The sequence below is a fragment of the Hirundo rustica genome, chromosome W (genome assembly GCF_015227805.2).
Source record: "Hirundo rustica isolate bHirRus1 chromosome W, bHirRus1.pri.v3, whole genome shotgun sequence".
NCBI lineage: Eukaryota > Metazoa > Chordata > Aves > Passeriformes > Hirundinidae > Hirundo > Hirundo rustica.
The window spans coordinates 19,887,380-19,905,529 of NC_053487.1; the positions used below are offsets into that span (position 1 = coordinate 19,887,380).

The following is an 18,150-nucleotide window of genomic DNA, read 5'->3' on the forward strand; positions in this document are numbered from 1 at the left end:
AATCATTTTCTATAAAAGTGGTGGCGTAGAGGTTTTGTGGTTGCTGTATTTAATTTTTACAGGGCAAGTGTTGATGGCACACAGAGGAAGGGAACATATCCAGGAGACAAAGCAGCACAACAGAAGATTTAGGGTTTAAATATATGGGCTATCCCTAAAATTCTGTTACTAAATTCAGGATTTTTACCACAACATAGAATTATAGAATGGTTTCAGATGGAAAGGACCTTAAAGATTATCTGTTCCCAACTCCCCAAAGGGATGCCACCACTAGTTCAGAAGACAGTGTAAACATTTTTAAACTATGTAAACAACTTCTTGCCATTTTAAAATAAACATAAACACTGTCTTCTTTTCTCCTCCCTGCCTACAGAAAACCAGCAGTGATTCTTTTATTTCAGTCCTGCAGAAATATTTACTGGTATTTCTGATTAAAGCATCACAAAATTAATTACCTGTTAAATATTTTAACATTGTGACTTTCAGAGGAAACTATTTGGAGTAGGGATATGGTCTGTCTAGAGGCTTTGTAATGGACACAAGTCTCAAATCTGATTCTGACTTCTCAGTGCTCCTATAGCCGAGCCAATAAACAGTGATTTTACATGATTTCTACCACACAATCCACCAGAATGGGTCAGCAGTGTCCTTCCTGTTCCTTTGTTGAGGAGGTTTCCTTTTGGAAGGGAAATGGAGCCCGAAGGAGGTCTGGCACTGATGCACCTGGCTGTACCTGGATCCCTGTAAAGACAGAGAGTGAGTGTGGTTTGTGTTGTCACCAGCTCTGGCCTCGGCCCCAAGGAGGTGTCTGGCACCATAGGGTACCTGCCCTGTGCTGCCCACCTGGAAACATTGGCATTTCCTCCCTTCCCAGACCAAATGTATCCATCCTAGGAAATAAAAGGTTTACTTCTTGAGTACCATAATATTGATGCAAATGAAGCCCTGGTCCTTCATGGAGCTTTTTGGGTTTCACTGGGCACAACCTCCTTGCGAGCCCAGGCTGTACAATCTGGTCACAGTGATGGCTATCCACAGAATCACTGGATGGCTGGGGTTGGAAGGGGCCTCTGGAGATCACCCAGTCCAAGGCAGGGTCACCTGGAGCAGGTGACACAGGAAGGTGTCCAGGTGGGTTTGGGATGTCTCCAGAGAGGGAGACTCCACACCCTCCCAGGGCTCTGCCACCCTCATAGAAAGAAGTTCTACCTCGTGTTGAGGTGGAACTTTTTGTATTGTAGTTTATGGGCACTGCTCCTTGTCCTGTCCCTGGACAGAGCCTGGCATCACCCTCTTGGAGACATTTACAGGGATTGCGGACTCCTTCCCTCTCTCTCTTTTCCTCTCTCCCCGGAATCTCAGGGATCGCTTTCCAGGAGCACTCCCAAGGGTTATGCCGGCCGGGCCCGCGGCCCGGGGGCGGTGCGGGATTCTGGGGCCGCTGGGGGCCGGTGCGGGGCTGGCGCTCCCGTGCGCGCCCCCACAGCGGGCGGCGGGGGCGGGCGCCGTCCGGGCCGCGCTGATTGCAGCGCGCCATTGGCCGCTGTCTGCGCGCACGTCACGATCATGATGAGAATTAATGATCAGGGCCGCTGATTTCATTGTGTGACGCCGGGACCGACCCAACCGAGGCCGGCCGAGCCCGGAGGCCCCGCGCCGGCCCCGCGCTACACGGTAAGCGCGGGGGAGCCCCCCCCGGGGGCGAAGAGCGCGGCGGGGCCCCCGGGCGGGAGGGGCGCGGCGGGAGGGGAGGAGGAAGAAGAAGATGATGATGATGCCGGCAATGTGTCGTCGTCGTCGTCCCCCCCCCCCCCCACAGGCCTGGCGGTGGGGGTGGGGGGAGGCCCGCGCGGGCTCGCGCGCGCGGACCCGCCCGGCAGCGCGCAGGCGCTGCTGCGCCTCCTGCCCCCCCTCCCGGCGCGGCCCCTAGCGGGGGCGGGGAGGGGGCACAGTGCTGGGCGCACGCCGGGAGCCGCCGGGGAAACTGCGCGTGCGCGCGCAGCCGCTCCGCGTGCGCGCGCAGCCGCTCCGCGCGCGCGAGGGGGGAACCTGGGCGCCTGCGCCGGCCGGGGCCGCTCTGCGCGTGCGCGCGGGCCTGACAGCCGCCTCAGCCGCGGGTGTCTCAGTCAGAGTCACAGAAACGTTAAGGTCACAGAAACATCACGGACACAGAGCCCGGGAAACACCCCGGGATCCCGAGCACAGCCTGTCATCGAACACCGCCCGCACTCTGTGCCACGTCCAGCCTTGCCTTCAACACTTAAGGGACGGGGACTCTACCACTTCCCTGGGCAGACCATTCCAATGTCTGACCACCCTTTCTGTGGAGATATCGTTTATAATGTCGATGCTAAACCTCCCCTGGCACAGGTCCTGTCATCGTTAATTGCCTCATTCCCCAGTGCCTCAGTCACAGAATCCCAGAATCACTGAGGTTGGGAAAGACCTCTGAGATCACCGAGTCCAACCTGTGCCTGATGCCCAACTTGTCACCCAGCCCAAAGCAGTGAGTGCCACATCCAAGCCTTCCTTGGACACCAGGGATGGGGACTTCACTACTTCCCTGGGCAGCCCCTTCCAATGTCTTATCACCTGTTCCATGAAGAATTTCTTCCTAATGTCCAGCCTAAACCTACCTTGGCAAAGCTTAAGACTCTGTCTTCTTGTGTCATGAGTTGCCTCAGTCCTTAGTGCCCCAGTGTCCCCAGTGCCTCAGTGTGCCTGTGTTGGCAGGGGTGTGGAACAAGATGAACTTTAAGGTCCCTTCCAACCCAAACCCTTCTATGACTCCATGGTATTGGCCTGCTGTGGTGCCAGGCATGGCCAGTCATGGTGGTTGGACAGGGGGCCTTGTGCTGCCATGCTTTTATCCCTCAAGTGTTTGAGGATAAGGAGGAGGACGTGTCCTTGGTTGTGCTGTTCTGGAGGTCTCACCCCTGGAAGTGCCTGCATGGCACTCACCTGCCCCGAGCAGTCCCCAGTCCTGTCCTCTTAGCCTGGGGCTTCTCATTTTATGGATAAGATCACACATAACTTGTGATCACGCCATGCAAAGCAATCACACTGAGACAAGAGATTTGCAGGGCAGAGTTGCTCCTCCAAGAGAGCCCAAGGCCGAGCCAAGGCCGAGCGCCTCTCTGCCTGTTTATTTCTTACTTTTTATGCATTTGTGGGTCTGGTTGTGGATTGGCTTCTGGGGTTACCACCTCTCAGCCCAGTGGCCAGACCAGCTGTCAGTTACAATTGTTTTCAGGTTAGAAATATGTAAACAAAGGACAGGGAATGAAAAACAAAAGGTTTGTTTATGTTACATGTGTGAGAAAAGTGAAAACTGCTCCTAATATTGTGCAGAAACTAAAGAATCTGACTCCATCTTACGAACAATCAGAAGGCTTTAAAAAACTCAGAAAAACCAGGGTGACATGTCACCCTTTTAACTTTACAAAAAAAGAAAAACAGAAAAAGAAAAATGAACAAATTTACAAAGGGAATATATACAAATTCAATCACTGTCTGTGGAGGAATCATCAGAGCGATCACTCGAGGATTCATCCACTTGGCGACTTTCAAGTTTATCATGGCTTCCACCTTGCCTGTCGGCCGAATTCTGCCTCTGTGGTCGCAGGTCAGGACGGACACACTTTGAAGGTAGCCAGCGTGTCCCAGTATCTCTGGACACGCATGCATACCCACGCCCTATAGCGATAAGGTCATAGGGTCCTTCCCATTGCTTGGTGACTAAATTTTGGACCCGAACCTTCGCTCGAGGCTGATGTGCATTGTCCAAAGCCTGCAACGAGAGATGATGGTTCAAAATGACAGGATTATTTGAGTTCTGTGGCACCGTAAGGGGATTGATGGTGTACAAAGCCTTTGCCAACCGACTGTGCGGGGTTTCACCCTGCATTCCCTGTTTTTGTTTTTGAAGAACACGCGTGAGTGTACCGTGATTGTGTTCTACAATCGCCTGTCCTGTCGGAGAATGAGGGATGCCAAAGTTATGTGACACACCCCATGACTGTAGGAACTGCTGTACCTGCTGCGAGGCATAAGCAGGACCATTGTCGGTTTTCACAGCAGAAGGTATGCCAAGAACAGCAAAGGCCTGCCTCCAGTGGGCAATGACATCACGGGCTTTCTCTCCTGTGTGAGCAGAAGCCCACATCGCAGAGGAGAACGTGTCCACCATGACATGCACATACTTGAGCCGGCCAAACTCGGTGACCTGGGTGACATCGGTCTGCCAAAGCTCCAAGGCTTTAAGGCCCCTGGGGTTAACCCCTGCCGGCAGTGGTGCACCAAGGGCGTGACAGTCGTCGCACGACTCGACAATCTCACGAGCCTCAGTGGCTGTCAGTTGGAACTGCTTCTGCAGCGTATGCGCATTTTGGTGGAAAAACCCATGCGATGCCTTGGCCTGCGCGAGCACGTCAGGCTGAGGGGCTACCCACGCTGGATTAGCCAACTTGTCAGCCCTTGCATTACCTTCAGCTACAAATCCTGGCAAGTTAGTGTGACTCCATACATGCAGAACGTAGTATGGATGAACTCTGGCCTGAATTGCACACCACAGGGCCTTCAGTAAATTAAACAAGGCAGGGTTACTGACCTCCTTCAAAACTGAATAACCCAATCGCTGTGCGATGTCGGCAACATAGGCGGAATCTGTGATCAAATTGAAAGGTTCCTGGGAAAATTTCTCAAATGCCATGACAGCAGCCCTTAGTTCAACCAGTTGGGCTGACCCATCCTCATGGCTTTCCAAAACCTGCCACTCAGATCCATCCTGCCAGGTAACAATGGCTTTTCCTGTCTTGCCCGAACTGTCAGTGAAGATGGTGGGTCCTTGCACTGGCTCTTGGCTATTTTTGGGTCGTAGAGAAAATTGAGTATTTTTTGCCACTTGCAGTAGCTTGTGGCTAGGCAGAAGATAAGTGATCTGCCCTGAAAAGCCCTCAAGAGCACTTTGCAGTGAAACATTGTTCGCATAGCTCCAAGCAAATTCCTCCCTCTGAACCGGGAGTGTGATCTTTGAGGGATCTGCACCCATCAATTGCAAACAGCGTTGTCGGCACTTGATTATCAAGCGCGCAATCAATTCAAACAGCGCTGTCGCCGTCTTATGCGGCTGATGAGGCAGGAAGACCCATTCCAAGACGTGCAGAGGATCAGTCCAATCATCATTCCATTGGCTGATGATACCTGTAGGATGTAAATCAGGAGTGGTAATGAACACAGTGACATCAATGGAAGGTTCAATGCGGTACACCTGGCGAGCCGAAACAGCTTGCTGAACCTCCTCCAGCACATTTTGTGCCTCAGGGGTCAATTCACGAGGTGACTTTAAATCAGTGTCCCCTTTCAACAATTCAAACAAGGGAGACAGTTGTGCGGTGGTCAGTCCCAAGTAAGGACGTAACCAAGTGATAACACCTACCAGCTTCTGAGCATCATTCAGTGTCTTCACCGATTGCACAAATTGCACCTCCTGGTGACGGATTGTCCGTTCCAGAATTTTGACCCCTAAATATTTCCAGGGAGGTTGTTGTTGTACCTTTTCTGGAGCCACCTGCAGTCCACGTGAATGCAGAGCATCCAACAACTGAGGCTGTATCCTCAGCAGCTCATCCTGGGTGGGCGCAGCCACCAAAATGTCATCCATATAATGATAGACGTAAGCATCAGGAAACTGCTTGCGAACCCCAGACAAGGCACGGGCTACATACCATTGGCATAGCACTGGGGAATTTTGCATGCCCTGAGGCAAAAATTTCCGTTGATATCGCTGCATGGGCTCGGCATTATTTATTGTTGGTACCGTGAAGACAAATTTTGGTCTGTCATCGGGATGCAGAGGGATCGTAAAAAAACAATCCTTCAGATTCACAATGAGGACCGGCCAGTCCGCGGGAAGCATGGTAGGTGATGGCATGCCCGCCTGCAATGTCCCCATGCCTTCCATCACGGCATTGACCTTTCAGAGGTCTTGTAGCAACCTCCATTTCCCAGACTTCTTTTTGATACAAAAGACAGGAGTGTTCCAGGGACTGGTAGATGGTTCCAAATGCCCCTGGTCCAACTGCTCCTGTACGAGTTCACGAAGGGCAACTAGCTTGTCATGAGGGAGGGGCCACTGGTTCTCCCAGATGGGTCTGTCCACCAGCCACCGTAAAGGAGGCATGGGACACTCTGCGCCCTTCATCACAGTGGCCCCAATCAAAAATCCATTCCCATTCGCACCCCCAACGCGGCCAAAACATCCCTCCCCCAGAGGTTCTGAGCAATCTCAGTAACATGAGGCCAAATTATGGCCATCTGTCCCTCTGGGTTCGTGATGACCACGGGATTCTGGCTCACGTAGCATTGCTTCGTTCCTCCTAAGCCCGCGATCGATGTCTTTGCCAGAGTCAAAGGCCACTGCGGGGGCCAAGCAGCCAGGGAGAGAATGCTCACATCAGCCCCGGTATCTAGGAGGCCATGAAGGTGAATCTCCGATGGCGTGGCACCACCCATGGACACGGTACACAGCGCCTCAGGACAGTCTTTGGTCAGGACAGCAGTCCAGCGCGCTTGAGGCGACCCAGTAGAGCCGAAGCCGCCGTCACCTCGTGACCGGTCCTCGGTCCTGGAAACAGAAGACTTAAAAGGAACAAGTTGAGCAATTCGTGTGCCTTTTGGGAGTCAGAGGGGGGGTGGGTGTGGAGACCATTGCGTTAATCTGTCCCGAAAAATCCGCATCAATCAGTCCCAGGTGCACCATGATACCCTGAATGGTGGCACTGGACCTCCCCATCAGGAAGGCACTCATGCCATCACCCAAGGGACCAAAGGCATCCAGGGGAACCTTGTGTATTTTGTCCGAATCAATCACGACAGACTCGGCTGTGCAGGCATCAACACCTGCTGAACCGCGGGTGCTGGCTGCAAGCCTGCTGAGCAGACCTCTATTGGTTGCAGCTGAGGCAGAGACATTTGTGTCGGCACGCGTCTCGCCTTCGCGCTCCGCGTCGCATTTCCCAAACTGACCAACGAATGACCATTCACATGCACCGTTGCCTTACACGCATCCGCAGCGTGATTTGGCCTTCCACATTGTGCACAAAGAAACAAGACAGCCGTAGGCTTCTGTGCCTTTCTGCCCTGTTTCTTCCTGGCCCGAGCACCCCCTTGCTGCCATTGCACACCCTGGGGAACAATCCAGGCAGGCTGCACAGCAGCAGCCACAGCCTGCTGCATGGCTGTAGGCATGGCAGGTTGGACTGCCGTAGCCACCGTCGGTTGGACAGCCGTAGCCACGGCTGGCTGTACAGCCGTAGCTACGGCAACCATCTGTTGGCTGGAAGGGGTTACCCTCACACAGGCCTCAACCATCTGCGACATGGGCGGGTCCCCAGGAAGCGTCTCAATTATCCTCTTGCAAACAGCATTGCAGTTGCTTCGAGCAAGGAACTGAAGCATGAGCTTCCTTGCTGCAGGATCACTCACCTGCTTCTCAACCGCAGCAGTCAGCCGTCCTGCAAAGCGCAGGAAGGGCTCATCAACTCCCTGGATGACTGTTACAAAGGACTCCTGTGGAGTAGCCAGCTGTAAAGTCTGAACCAGGGCTGCCATGCCTGTCTGCTGGCACTGCTCCTGGACCAAGGGCTCAAAACCAGCCTGCCTGTCAGCCCTGGCATAATTGCCTGTTCCCAGTAGCATCGGTATTAATCGTATGTCTAGGATCTCCTGGACCCAGTGTCGCATTCGGTTCCACCGCTCTGACTGCCAGCGGAGTCCATTTATACTCAAAGAAGTCATATTCGACCGGTGGAAAAAGGATCCAAGCCAAGCTCCGAATGTCAAAGGGCTTCAAAAGACTGGCATTAAAATAACAGAGGATTTGCATCACCTCAGCTGAACCCAGACCATACTTCCTGACTGCATCACACAGTTCTGCCAAGGCCTGCCAAGCCAAGGGTTGATAGGTGTTATGAGTAGTACCCTGAAGGACAGGGAAGGCCTGAAGACCCCCAGATGAAGCAGCAGCACCTGCCATATCCTGCCCTGTGGGCCCCACAGGGTCAGAGGCAGGAACTCAGCTGGGGACCGGCTGAACAGCAGACACTGCATGTCCAGCAACAGCATCAGCAGAATCACTCAGTCCTTCAACCTTAGCTTTCACCTCCCGCCAGAATCGCCCGCGGTCTTTCGAGCATATAGTCACTTGACAGGGGGGAAGTCTCCACCAGGCTGTGGAGGAAGAGCCAACAGCGCGGGGCCCTTTACTCTTGTCAAAGACCGGCCGCATTCTGGCCGTGTCCCCATTCGCGCTGAACGCAAACACCCCGGCGCCTGCAGCTGCCTTAACGCTCACAGTGGGAAGCGGAGGCAGAGCTGGGCTAGCCGCTGCTGCCAGGCCCACCGCATCCTCCGTGGGGCTGGGGCCCGCCAGCAGCGCCGCGGCACCGGCCGCTGGAGACCGGTCAAAAGGCTCCACGGCAGGCACACATCCCGGCGCAGCCAGGAAGCCCGGGCTGCAGTCAGGCGGAGATGGCGGAAGCACCTCGGCTGCTGCTGAGGTCGCACCAGCTCCCGCCTGCAGCCCATCAGAGCTGGCCGCGCCGGAGTCTCTCCCTGCCCCGCAAGCACCGCCCCCCGCCGCAGCCCACAGGGCCGGCGCGGGGAACGGAGGGTCCGGGACCTCCCCTAGAAGAGTCCCAGCGGGGGGGCCGAGGCCTGCAGGCACCGCCACCCCTGAGCGGAGCAGAGCTGTCAGCCCACCCATGGGGGCGTCATCCATCAAAGAACCGACCGGGACCCCGCCTCTGGCAGCGTCCACGCCCCGCGCTCCCTCAACAGGCAGCGTGGGGACAGAAGCGGCCAACGCACCCCCCTCCAGGCCTGGCCCGGGTGGCAAGGCGGGGTGTGCCACTCTACCCGGCTCCATCGGATAGGTGATGGATGTGCCGCAGCACGGACACCACACAGTGACCAAATCCCGGTCAAACAACAGTGGGGGTCGCGCCCCTGGGTCGCACCCCCGGGTCGCACCCCCGGGTCATCCCCCTCCACCAATGGCGGAAAAGCATGGAGGGAAGGCGGCCCCGACCCGTTCCGGCGGCGCCGCAGTGCGGGGACAGGCGGGACCAGCCCCGGGCTTGCCAGGGTCCCGCCCCCCCGCTGCCCGAGCAGCGCCGACGTGCTCAGGACACGCCTTCCTCCTCAGAGAGCAGAGCCAGAGCCCAAGAGGGAAAGACCACCCAGCGCAGTGACTGGGGAGGGAGGGGGAGAGTGTCTCACAAGGGAGCTGAAGTTCGGACTCAGACAATAATTCTGGGTCTGATATAATGACCCTGCCCCCCTCCAGCCCCCCATCCAGCTTCGAAACGGGGGAGGCAGCCCACGAGGTCTGCGAGCTGGGGGGGTCGACCTCAACACAGCCCCCTCAAATAATTTCCACTGCACCAACAAGCGTGCAATTTCCTCATCATATTCTTTTTCTAGTGCCTCCATCAGACACTCCCCCAGGAGGGACCACACTTCCCGACTGAGCACATCATCTGGCGTGGGAAAGAACCCACGCTCTCTGCCCCACGCGAACAGACGCTGAAGCCCCTCCCGAGAGACCTGAGCGTGTTTCCGCTCCAAGAGGTCCCCCCAAAGCTCCAACACCAGAGCATCCTGCATAGCAGGCACACAACAGGGAAAGAGGGGAAGGAAAACCTCACCAGACTGTTTCTCTCACACGTTGGGGGGTCACCAATTGTGATCATGGCACGCAAAGCAACCACACGGAGACGAGAGATTTGCAGGGCAGAGTTGCTCCTCCAAGAGAGCCCAAGGCCGAGAGCCTCTCTGCCTGTTTATTTCTTACTTTTTATGCATTTGTGGGTCTGGTTGTGGATTGGCTTCTGGGGTTACCACCTCTCAGCCCAGTGGCCAGACCAGCTGTCAGTTACAATTGTTTTCAGGTTAGAAATATGTAAACAAAGGACAGGGAATGAAAAACAAAAGGTTTGTTTATGTTACCATGTGTGAGAAAAGTGAAAACTGCTCCTAATATTGTGCAGAAACTAAAGAATCTGACTCTATCTTACGAACAATCAGAAGGCTTTAAAAAAACTCAGGAAAACCAGGGTGACACATAACTCACCTAAAGTAGTGCTGTGTCCCCCCAACTGGAGTCCTGAAGCAGCTCACATGTTCAGAGTAACACTGCATTTTAATGTTTCTTCCAATTTTTTCTGACATAGGTCTTACAAAACACATACATGCTTTATTTAAAACTTGTGGCTAATCCAGCTGCAGTCAGGAGTCTCATTTGCATCAATAAAGCAGGATGGGATGCATAAACCTGCAGTGTTGTGGTCATGGGTTATTATGTTATCAAGTTACTGAGGGCTGTCTAATTTGTCCCTGTCTTGGGTTGCAATATGTAACCAAAAGTGTGTATTCTATTTTCCATCTGTTGAAACTGGTTGGGGAGGTGTTTTCTTTATGTCTTGTATAACCCATTCCTCATAACTCCAGGGGGGAGGGGGCGGGTGTCTTCTATTAATGGGCAGCTGTTAAAACCAAGTGGGGCAGTGTTCTTATCTCTTCCACAACCCATCCTCCCTCCGGGGGATATCTTCTGTTAATGGGCCATTAAGGCTCACCACGACTGATACAATTACATCATCTTGTGAGGTGCTCCACTCAGTGGGAGGAGCCAACCATTCCTACCTAGCTAAAAACTGAGTCAGAAACACCAGGGCAGCCTGTTTTTCCACTGGATTTCCTGGAGGAAGACTGGACCCTTCTCACCACCACTGGACCCTTCTACAGGATCATCTCTACTCCAACAGAACCACATCTGTTACTCCAGGAGGATTTACTTGGACTGCTTCCAACACCCTGACCAACAAGGTGTCAGGTTGTATTCTGACTCTGTCAGTGTTTCTAGGATTTTGTTTGTTTGCTTGGTTTTTTTGTACTCCTACATTTGTATTTTTAATATTCCTGGTAAAGAACTGTTACTCCTATTCCCATATCTTTGCCTGAAAGCCCCTAATTCCAAAATTATAATAATTTGGAAGGAAGGGGGTTTACATTCTCCATTCCAAGGGAAGCTCCAGCTTTCCCTGGCAGACACCTGTCTTTCTAAACCAAGACAGTCCCTAATAAAGGCCTGCATTTTATAGGTAGGGCTGTAATATAATCCTACAGACACTGTACTTAGTGGAGAGGGAAGCAATTATGCTGTGAGTCACAGATATTTAAAAGTAGTTTTACAAGCTGGTTTGTACATTTCACTCACCCGAGCATCAGCCTCATCTACTGTACTTGGAGTGAGTGCTTGTAACTAGTTTGGCCTGTGTAAGAAAGAGGCACCAACCTACAAATTCAGATTATTAAAGGTTGTTGCTTGATGTGCCTCCAGTATCTCCACATAGCATGTAAGTTGAGGGGTTGGTTGGTTGATTGTTTTCTTTCCATTTGGGATGTGGAAAAAAGGGTGAGTTTTTGGCAGCCATGAAAAGTGAATGAGATGATTTCAGTTCAAGTTTCTAAAGCTGGAGGTGTAGTGTCACTACTGCAGTCTTGTTTTATTTATGTCAAAATAGTTTTCTTACTACAGTTCCAGTTTTGTCTCAGCTTTATATTGGCACTAAGATGTGCTATTTTTTGCCACTGGAGATCTGTGGAGGGAGCTCCACAGATAAATTGAGAGTCTGCTGATTTTCTTGTACCTCTTACAGCTGGAGAGACCGAAAAATAAATAGTCTTTGTAAGGTGATTTTTTTCTTGGCAAATGCCTTTTTGGAGCTGAAGTTAAAAAAGAAAACTCACAGAAACTGATTGTTCCCTTTTATCATTGTGTTAATCTGTGACAGTTTTAGAATGTATATATTATTCAAATAATAATTATAGATATAAATATTTTTATACATAGTTACTTCCTGGTGTCTTGTACTCTTGAGTTAATTGATTTATTTATTATTTATTTGACATCCAAGACTAGTTTCTATTGCTGTTTGAAGTGAGTATAATTATGGGTTTGTTTCCTATTTTTCAAATTAATTAGCATTAATATAAAGATTTACCTTGTAAATGTTTACTTGATTCAGCAATCCAAACATTTAAGGATTTTTGGAGACTAAGATCATACTGCTACACACTGTAGGCAGAAATTATTTTTCCTTCTTGTGCTGCTCTTTTTTTATTATTATTTTCCCCCCAGATCTCTCAAGTAATTGCAGAACAGCTCAGTAACTCCTGAATTATTTGATTACATTATTTTTCGCATTTCTTTATAGTTGTTCTTTCTTTTGTGGCACTCCTTGACATTGAGTTGTTTCCATTAGTTGCTAAAAAGGAATGACCTGGCTTCACCAGGTCTCCCTGGAGAGATTCCTGATTTTGGAATGTTGGATGAAGTAACTGGGGTGGAAGAGCTGGATTTGCAGCAGACACTGTGGGATCATGCACTGAGTACCTGTTCCATGAGGCAAACCGTGGCTTCAGGAGCAAACTCTGCTGGAGGTCTGTGCTCTCCCCTCATTCTTGTTCTTCCCAGAGAAGGGATGGAAGGGAAATACTGAGGAGAAGTTGCTCAAACCACTAAAGAAGCCTGAAAAAGTTCAGCTGTAAGAACAATCCCAATGTCATCTGCTGAGAAGCCAGTGACGGTCACAGGGTGTCCATGGAATTGTCCTTGGGACAAACTGAAGGCCATGGAGTTCCCATCTTTGTCCTTATCAGTCACCACCCTGGTATCTCCCAGTGTCCCCAGTGCCTGACAGCACTTGGACTCCATTTACACCTCCCAAACCATGACACAGCAGAGGGTTCTTACAATGAGCAGATTTTTAAATTAGCATTCAGTTCAGAAAGGCAGTGAAAACATCTTTATATTGTTGGGTTCACAGCAGGCTGAAGGGTGGGAGACCAGGGGAGTGGAGAGTTATCAGTGTTGATTGGCTTAGGACAAGTAGCAGGGACAAGGAAACCTTGGAAAACATGCTTTTTCGGCTGTCATAGGTTATTCTCTGCATTGCCAGAGACACCAGCATATTTGGCCAAGGCTGCTTTGTTTTATTAGAGCAGGCAGATGTTGAATCCTTAAATACAGCTTTGCCACCTCTGTCTTTTATTAAAGTGAAAATTCAACTTACATTCATGGAATTTGTTTGCATAATGCTTTACCTGATTTTTATTAAATTTCACAGCGTTCTTTTCTGTAACAAACTCTCTTTTCAGTGCCGATGTGTTGCCAACTGTGGCAGTGTGTCCTTTAGGAGTGAAGCCTCTGCCTAGGCCCCAATCAGTCTCTCCAGTGGAAAAGCTGCTTGGAGCAACTTAGGCAAGCAATCAAGCTCTCACATCCACACGCCACGAGGCTAGCTCAGCAAAAGAGAGGCAAGAAGGCCCTTTGCATAAGATCAAGTTCCAGCAAAGTTTATTCCAGGTGCCGAAGGGAATCCAGTGCAAAGAAGGGGTGATCATGTGCCTTGCTCAGGCTTAAGTATGATTTACAGCATCCAGTGACCTTGTGGCACAGGGGTGGAACTGAGGGCAGGTAAGGTCATTGTCCTATAGGGAAGACAGGTCTGGTCACTGGGGTCCCACAACCAATGGATTAACAAGGAAAGAAGAAACCAGGAGAATTTGGGTATTAGGGAGAAGAGGCAGGGGTAGAATTACAGCATATAATCCTTCCAAGGCCAAAACCTGGGGGTTATTTCAATCGGCTTTGGGGACTCCACAGCCAACCAGCTGGACACCCGGCTTCCCAAAAGCTCACATGCATGTTTTCTAAGCTTGGCAAGTCAAGATCAAAATGAAATGATGATAAAAATCCATGTGGATTTCTAACTTGGAATCTGAGGTTCAAGACAAAGGTGAGAAATCCTGAAGAGACTGGAGTGCTCTGTAGGTAGACAGATTGGGAAAAGGAGTTCATTTCCTTGGAAGTTACTGAGGTCGTTTTGAATAGTCTGTGATGAAGGTGTGTGGCCTGCTGAATCCCTTCACACTAATGTGGCTGCCTAAATGTTCAGTAATTTTAGCACTTTGCAAGTTACTTCCTGTATTAAAGAAAATGTAGAAGTTCATATCTTGTTCTAATTATGAAAACTGATGCTGAACATGTAATACTTCCCCCAAAAATAATCAGCATAATCCTTTGATGAACCTATGCTGTATTAGTCTCAGAGTCAGTAGCATTATGTTCTTACAGCTGTTTGAATACTCAGTGTAGGTAAATTCCCAGGTATGACAGGCATGGGAAGTGAGCAGAACTTGTTGCCTGTGTAGGTGAGATATGAGGAGGCATCTCTTCCTGGATTAATGGGATGGCTCTGGACTCAGTGGTTTTCTAGGGGAGCTCCCAAACATCTACCAATTGGTCTATTCAACACAGGGTACTACTTTGGATATTCAGAATCAGCACTTAAGAACTGCCAATAGCAAACTGATTTCCATCTGCACTTTACAGGTGACATTATATCAGAGCTTTGAACCTACCAGAGACAGAATATTGCCAGATGTCCTTCACACTGGTGTGAAATCGGTGGAAAATGGTACAGAACTGTCTGTTGACTGAGGATTTGGTATATGCAAGACACAAAAAGCTTTAATAAATCTCACCTGTTTATTTGAAGGTTTAGATGTTGGAATGTAAACTGCAGTTATGACTCAGTTCATAACTCTGTGGCTGGAGCGTCCTGTAATCTGTTTATTTAAATCAGTTTCTAATGGTCTCTGCAGGGATTCTTTGAGCTTTGCTTTACTGGATTCAAGGCAGAGGCTATCAAGGAATCTTACCAGGACTTTGGTTGTCAGGTGTAGTTCATGAGTGATTAAAATCCACTGCAAAAATTAGTTATTAAAGTAGAGCATGACCTCTCCTGAGTTTAGCTGGGCCAAGCCTATCATGCAATGCTCAAGGGTTGATCTGAAGTTCAAGTGATTTAATCAAAATGCTCCACCCTGTCTTTATCTAAATTACAGATGTCAAATGCAACAATGAAAGTATTTTAACATGGAAGTGACCTTGGATGCAGAAATCCACAATTAAAAAACGTGTCAAGGACCTGACAAAGGTCTTCCCTTGCAGGTCATCAGGTCTGGCTTTAAAAATTTATCTTGCCATTGGAATAGTGTTTACTGCAGTTGATGAACTGTTTGGAGAGCATGATGTGATGAGCCTGTCTATGGAAACACTGGAGCTTTGGGATGACTTCAGCTGGATCTGGAAAGATGGAAGTTGCAGAACTATTTCTGATGAGGTCATTTGTGGGAACTGAGCTCCACTAGATAAAACAGGAGCACTGGTACTGAAAGAGGAGTAGACAGGAGTGGAAGCTGGGTCCTGCCAATCGTGCAGGAGGAAAAAGAATCACAAAATTAACTCTTCTGTGTTCTTTCAAAGTGATGTAAATCAGTTGGTGGCCTCTTCATTGTGTATCCACATGGGAGATCTGAAGGCAGTTCTCAACATGAGAAAGTAGATTATTATGAACTTTATTCATTTGTTAATGGACTAATAATTGTCTCCTCTGTTGCTTGCTATAAATTTCTTTAAGGAGTAGATTATTCAGAGCAAGAGTCTCTTTTGCCCAGCTCTGGCTGTGACTGAATAAATGTTCTGGGGGAGGCAGAACTTGGGCAAATCTGACTTGTAATGCAGCTGGTGCTGGATTTAGTAATGCACTGGATTGAGAGGGTGAAAAAGAGTTGAGTGAGAACAGAGGTAAAAAATATGACTGAAAAATCATCTTCTATTTTATCTGTTAATTCAAAGAAACAGTAATTTTTACAAATTGGTAATTACTGATTTTTTTTATTGCCTGTTGACATAGAGAGGAAAGTAAACTCTGAAGTCAAAGCTCTGGCCTACAAGCATTTTACTCCAAATTCTAGATATCAATCTCTTTCTTTATACAGGCCTTTTGAACTCTTAACATCCATTACCGTTACATAGTATAATCATCTTGGTGAATAAAGTGAAAGCAGTTGGATGTCTGCTTATGCTTTTGAGCCCTTAATTTTATTTGCTTTATGTTAGAAGCAGCTCTTGTGCAAAGATTAGGTAGATCACCCCTCTCCTCCTTTCTATTCAGAATTTTCAAAAATGCTTGGCTACAAAGGGTTCCCTCATCCCCTTTATTTTCCTACTGGATGACGGCAGGTTTCTTGTCCTTTGGTTCATTCTGTATTATTGTGATGCATGTACTGGATTAAAATAACTTGTGACTGGTGATGTTTTTGCTTCCCAAAGCACCAAGCTGAATGCAGGTTGTTCCTGGCCAGCACTTGTATCGTCTCAGTTGGTGGCCTCCTGTCTGGGAAAAAAAAAGGCCCTGTCTTGGAAATCTGTGATGATGGGGTTCTTCTTTTCTGATATCTACCCAGAGGATAACATTCTTTTCCTGTGTAGATTGTGTAACAAGAGCATCCATCTCCAGTTTGCCATTAAGATGCTGTTGTGCATTTGGTAATATTGATAATATTAGCAATAATGTTTGCCTTTCCCAAGCCAGGGCATGAATTTTCACACATAACAAATCAGTGTCTGGTTTAATGTGTTCATCAAAGTGCTGCCCTGTCCAGGCCACCTCCTGTGTCCTCACAGTGAAACTCAGGGGGACCCAGTACTGGGAACTGACCTGAGGAGTTGCTGCTGGCCAGGGAGGAACCTGGGCCTCATCCTGGTTGAGTTCCTGAGCACCACTTTGGTCAAAGCCAAGGAGCAGGAACACATCCCAAGGTCCTGAAGCCAGCATTGGTTATATCCCAGAAAAACAACCCTTACATGTTCTTAAAAATCCGTATTTCCAGCCTTCAGCGGGTGTCACAGCAGCAGAACCTTTCTCAGCCTGGGACATGACATGGGTGTCCCTCCTCTGTTAAACTGGAGCATTTATTAAACTGGGTGGGCAGCACCAGGGCTGCCCAAAGCCCTTCCTTGGGGGTTTTCCCCCAAATTGGTCTTTGGTCCTCGATCCTTGTGACTCTGCAGCTGGAAGTGCCAGTCCTGACACAGCAGAAGGACCGGCTCTTGTGGAGTGAAGGAATTGGTGAAGTTGGAGACAGTGGAAACTTTACTCATGCCAAAGAGTCACCTTGATTTTATACCAGGTTGCGTCTGTTTTTTTGTTCTTAGCAATGGGAAACAGACCCACCGATATTGGAGCTGCTGATGTTTCTGTTTTGCCTAATGCCTTCATTTCATTTATATTTTTAAGCGAGAAACTTTTTCTTTTAAAGTAGAGCCTCATGGGCTTAGCACCATCATGAAATATTTATTTATTTATGAAAAGCAGTCACTGTTGTTCCAAATGTCCAGTTCACCTGTTCAGCTTGAGTCTGTCACAACACTGATTGCAAGAGGCTTTCTTGGAAAGTCAGGGAGAGTGTTGGTAAAAGATTCTGTAGAGAAAACATGTCAAACCTCAGAGTTATCACAGGCACAAATGAGAGCCGGTGCATCCTGCAAGTGTTACAGTTTCCATTCCAGCTTTCATAGTATCTCCTTTTTCTTTCAGATGAATCTGCGTTCTGTATTTACTGTAGAGCAACAAAGGATATTACAGCGTTACTATGAAAATGGAATGACAAATCAAAGTAAAAATTGCTTTCAGCTCATTTTACAGTGTGCACAAGAAACTAAACTGGATTTCAGCGTGGTCAGGGTAAGTACTGGGGCCTTCCAAATTTCTTAAACATACACATTCATTGCTTTACATAAAATAGAGAGGTCTGGAGTCTCTAACTTTATCCTTGTCTTAAATCAGACTTCAGTGTGTGTGACATTCATTTTTACCCAGTGAGCCTATTTAGAGTTTGTTTTCACTGAAATATCTTCATATGACTGTTGAATTTAGCAGGGGCCTGGGTTGAACAAGGAGTCATTTTTGTTCTTTGTCTTTTGTTGGGATTTTTAAAATTATTATTCATAAAAATATAAATTGGTTTGCCCTATAGAAACTTTGAATGATGTATCAAAGCAAGGTCTCATTATCAAGAAAGTATTTTCAAGCTAAATAAGTTTCTATAAATTAATATATTTGGGGGAAACAATTGCGAAACTATTTCTTTTGATGCACTCTGTCACACTTGTATTCTACATTACAATCATAAACCTTGTGGTCCCTTGTGTTTATTTACAGTGAGAACATTCTTTTC

The 18,150-nt window shown here is 48.8% G+C and overlaps 1 protein-coding gene across 1 annotated transcript in view; it reads left to right on the forward strand.

Annotated features, from left to right (window-relative positions):
- Positions 1 to 1,549: 1,549 nt before the first annotated feature.
- HDX (highly divergent homeobox) overlaps positions 1,550 to 18,150 on the forward strand; it is a 57,832-nt gene continuing 41,231 nt past the window's right edge. Inside the window, exons 1-2 of the mRNA XM_040088968.2 lie at positions 1,550 to 1,674; positions 17,511 to 17,657. Coding sequence (XP_039944902.1) covers positions 17,511 to 17,657 — 147 coding nt within the window. The 5' untranslated portion in view covers positions 1,550 to 1,674. The remainder of the gene's footprint in view (positions 1,675 to 17,510; positions 17,658 to 18,150) is intronic.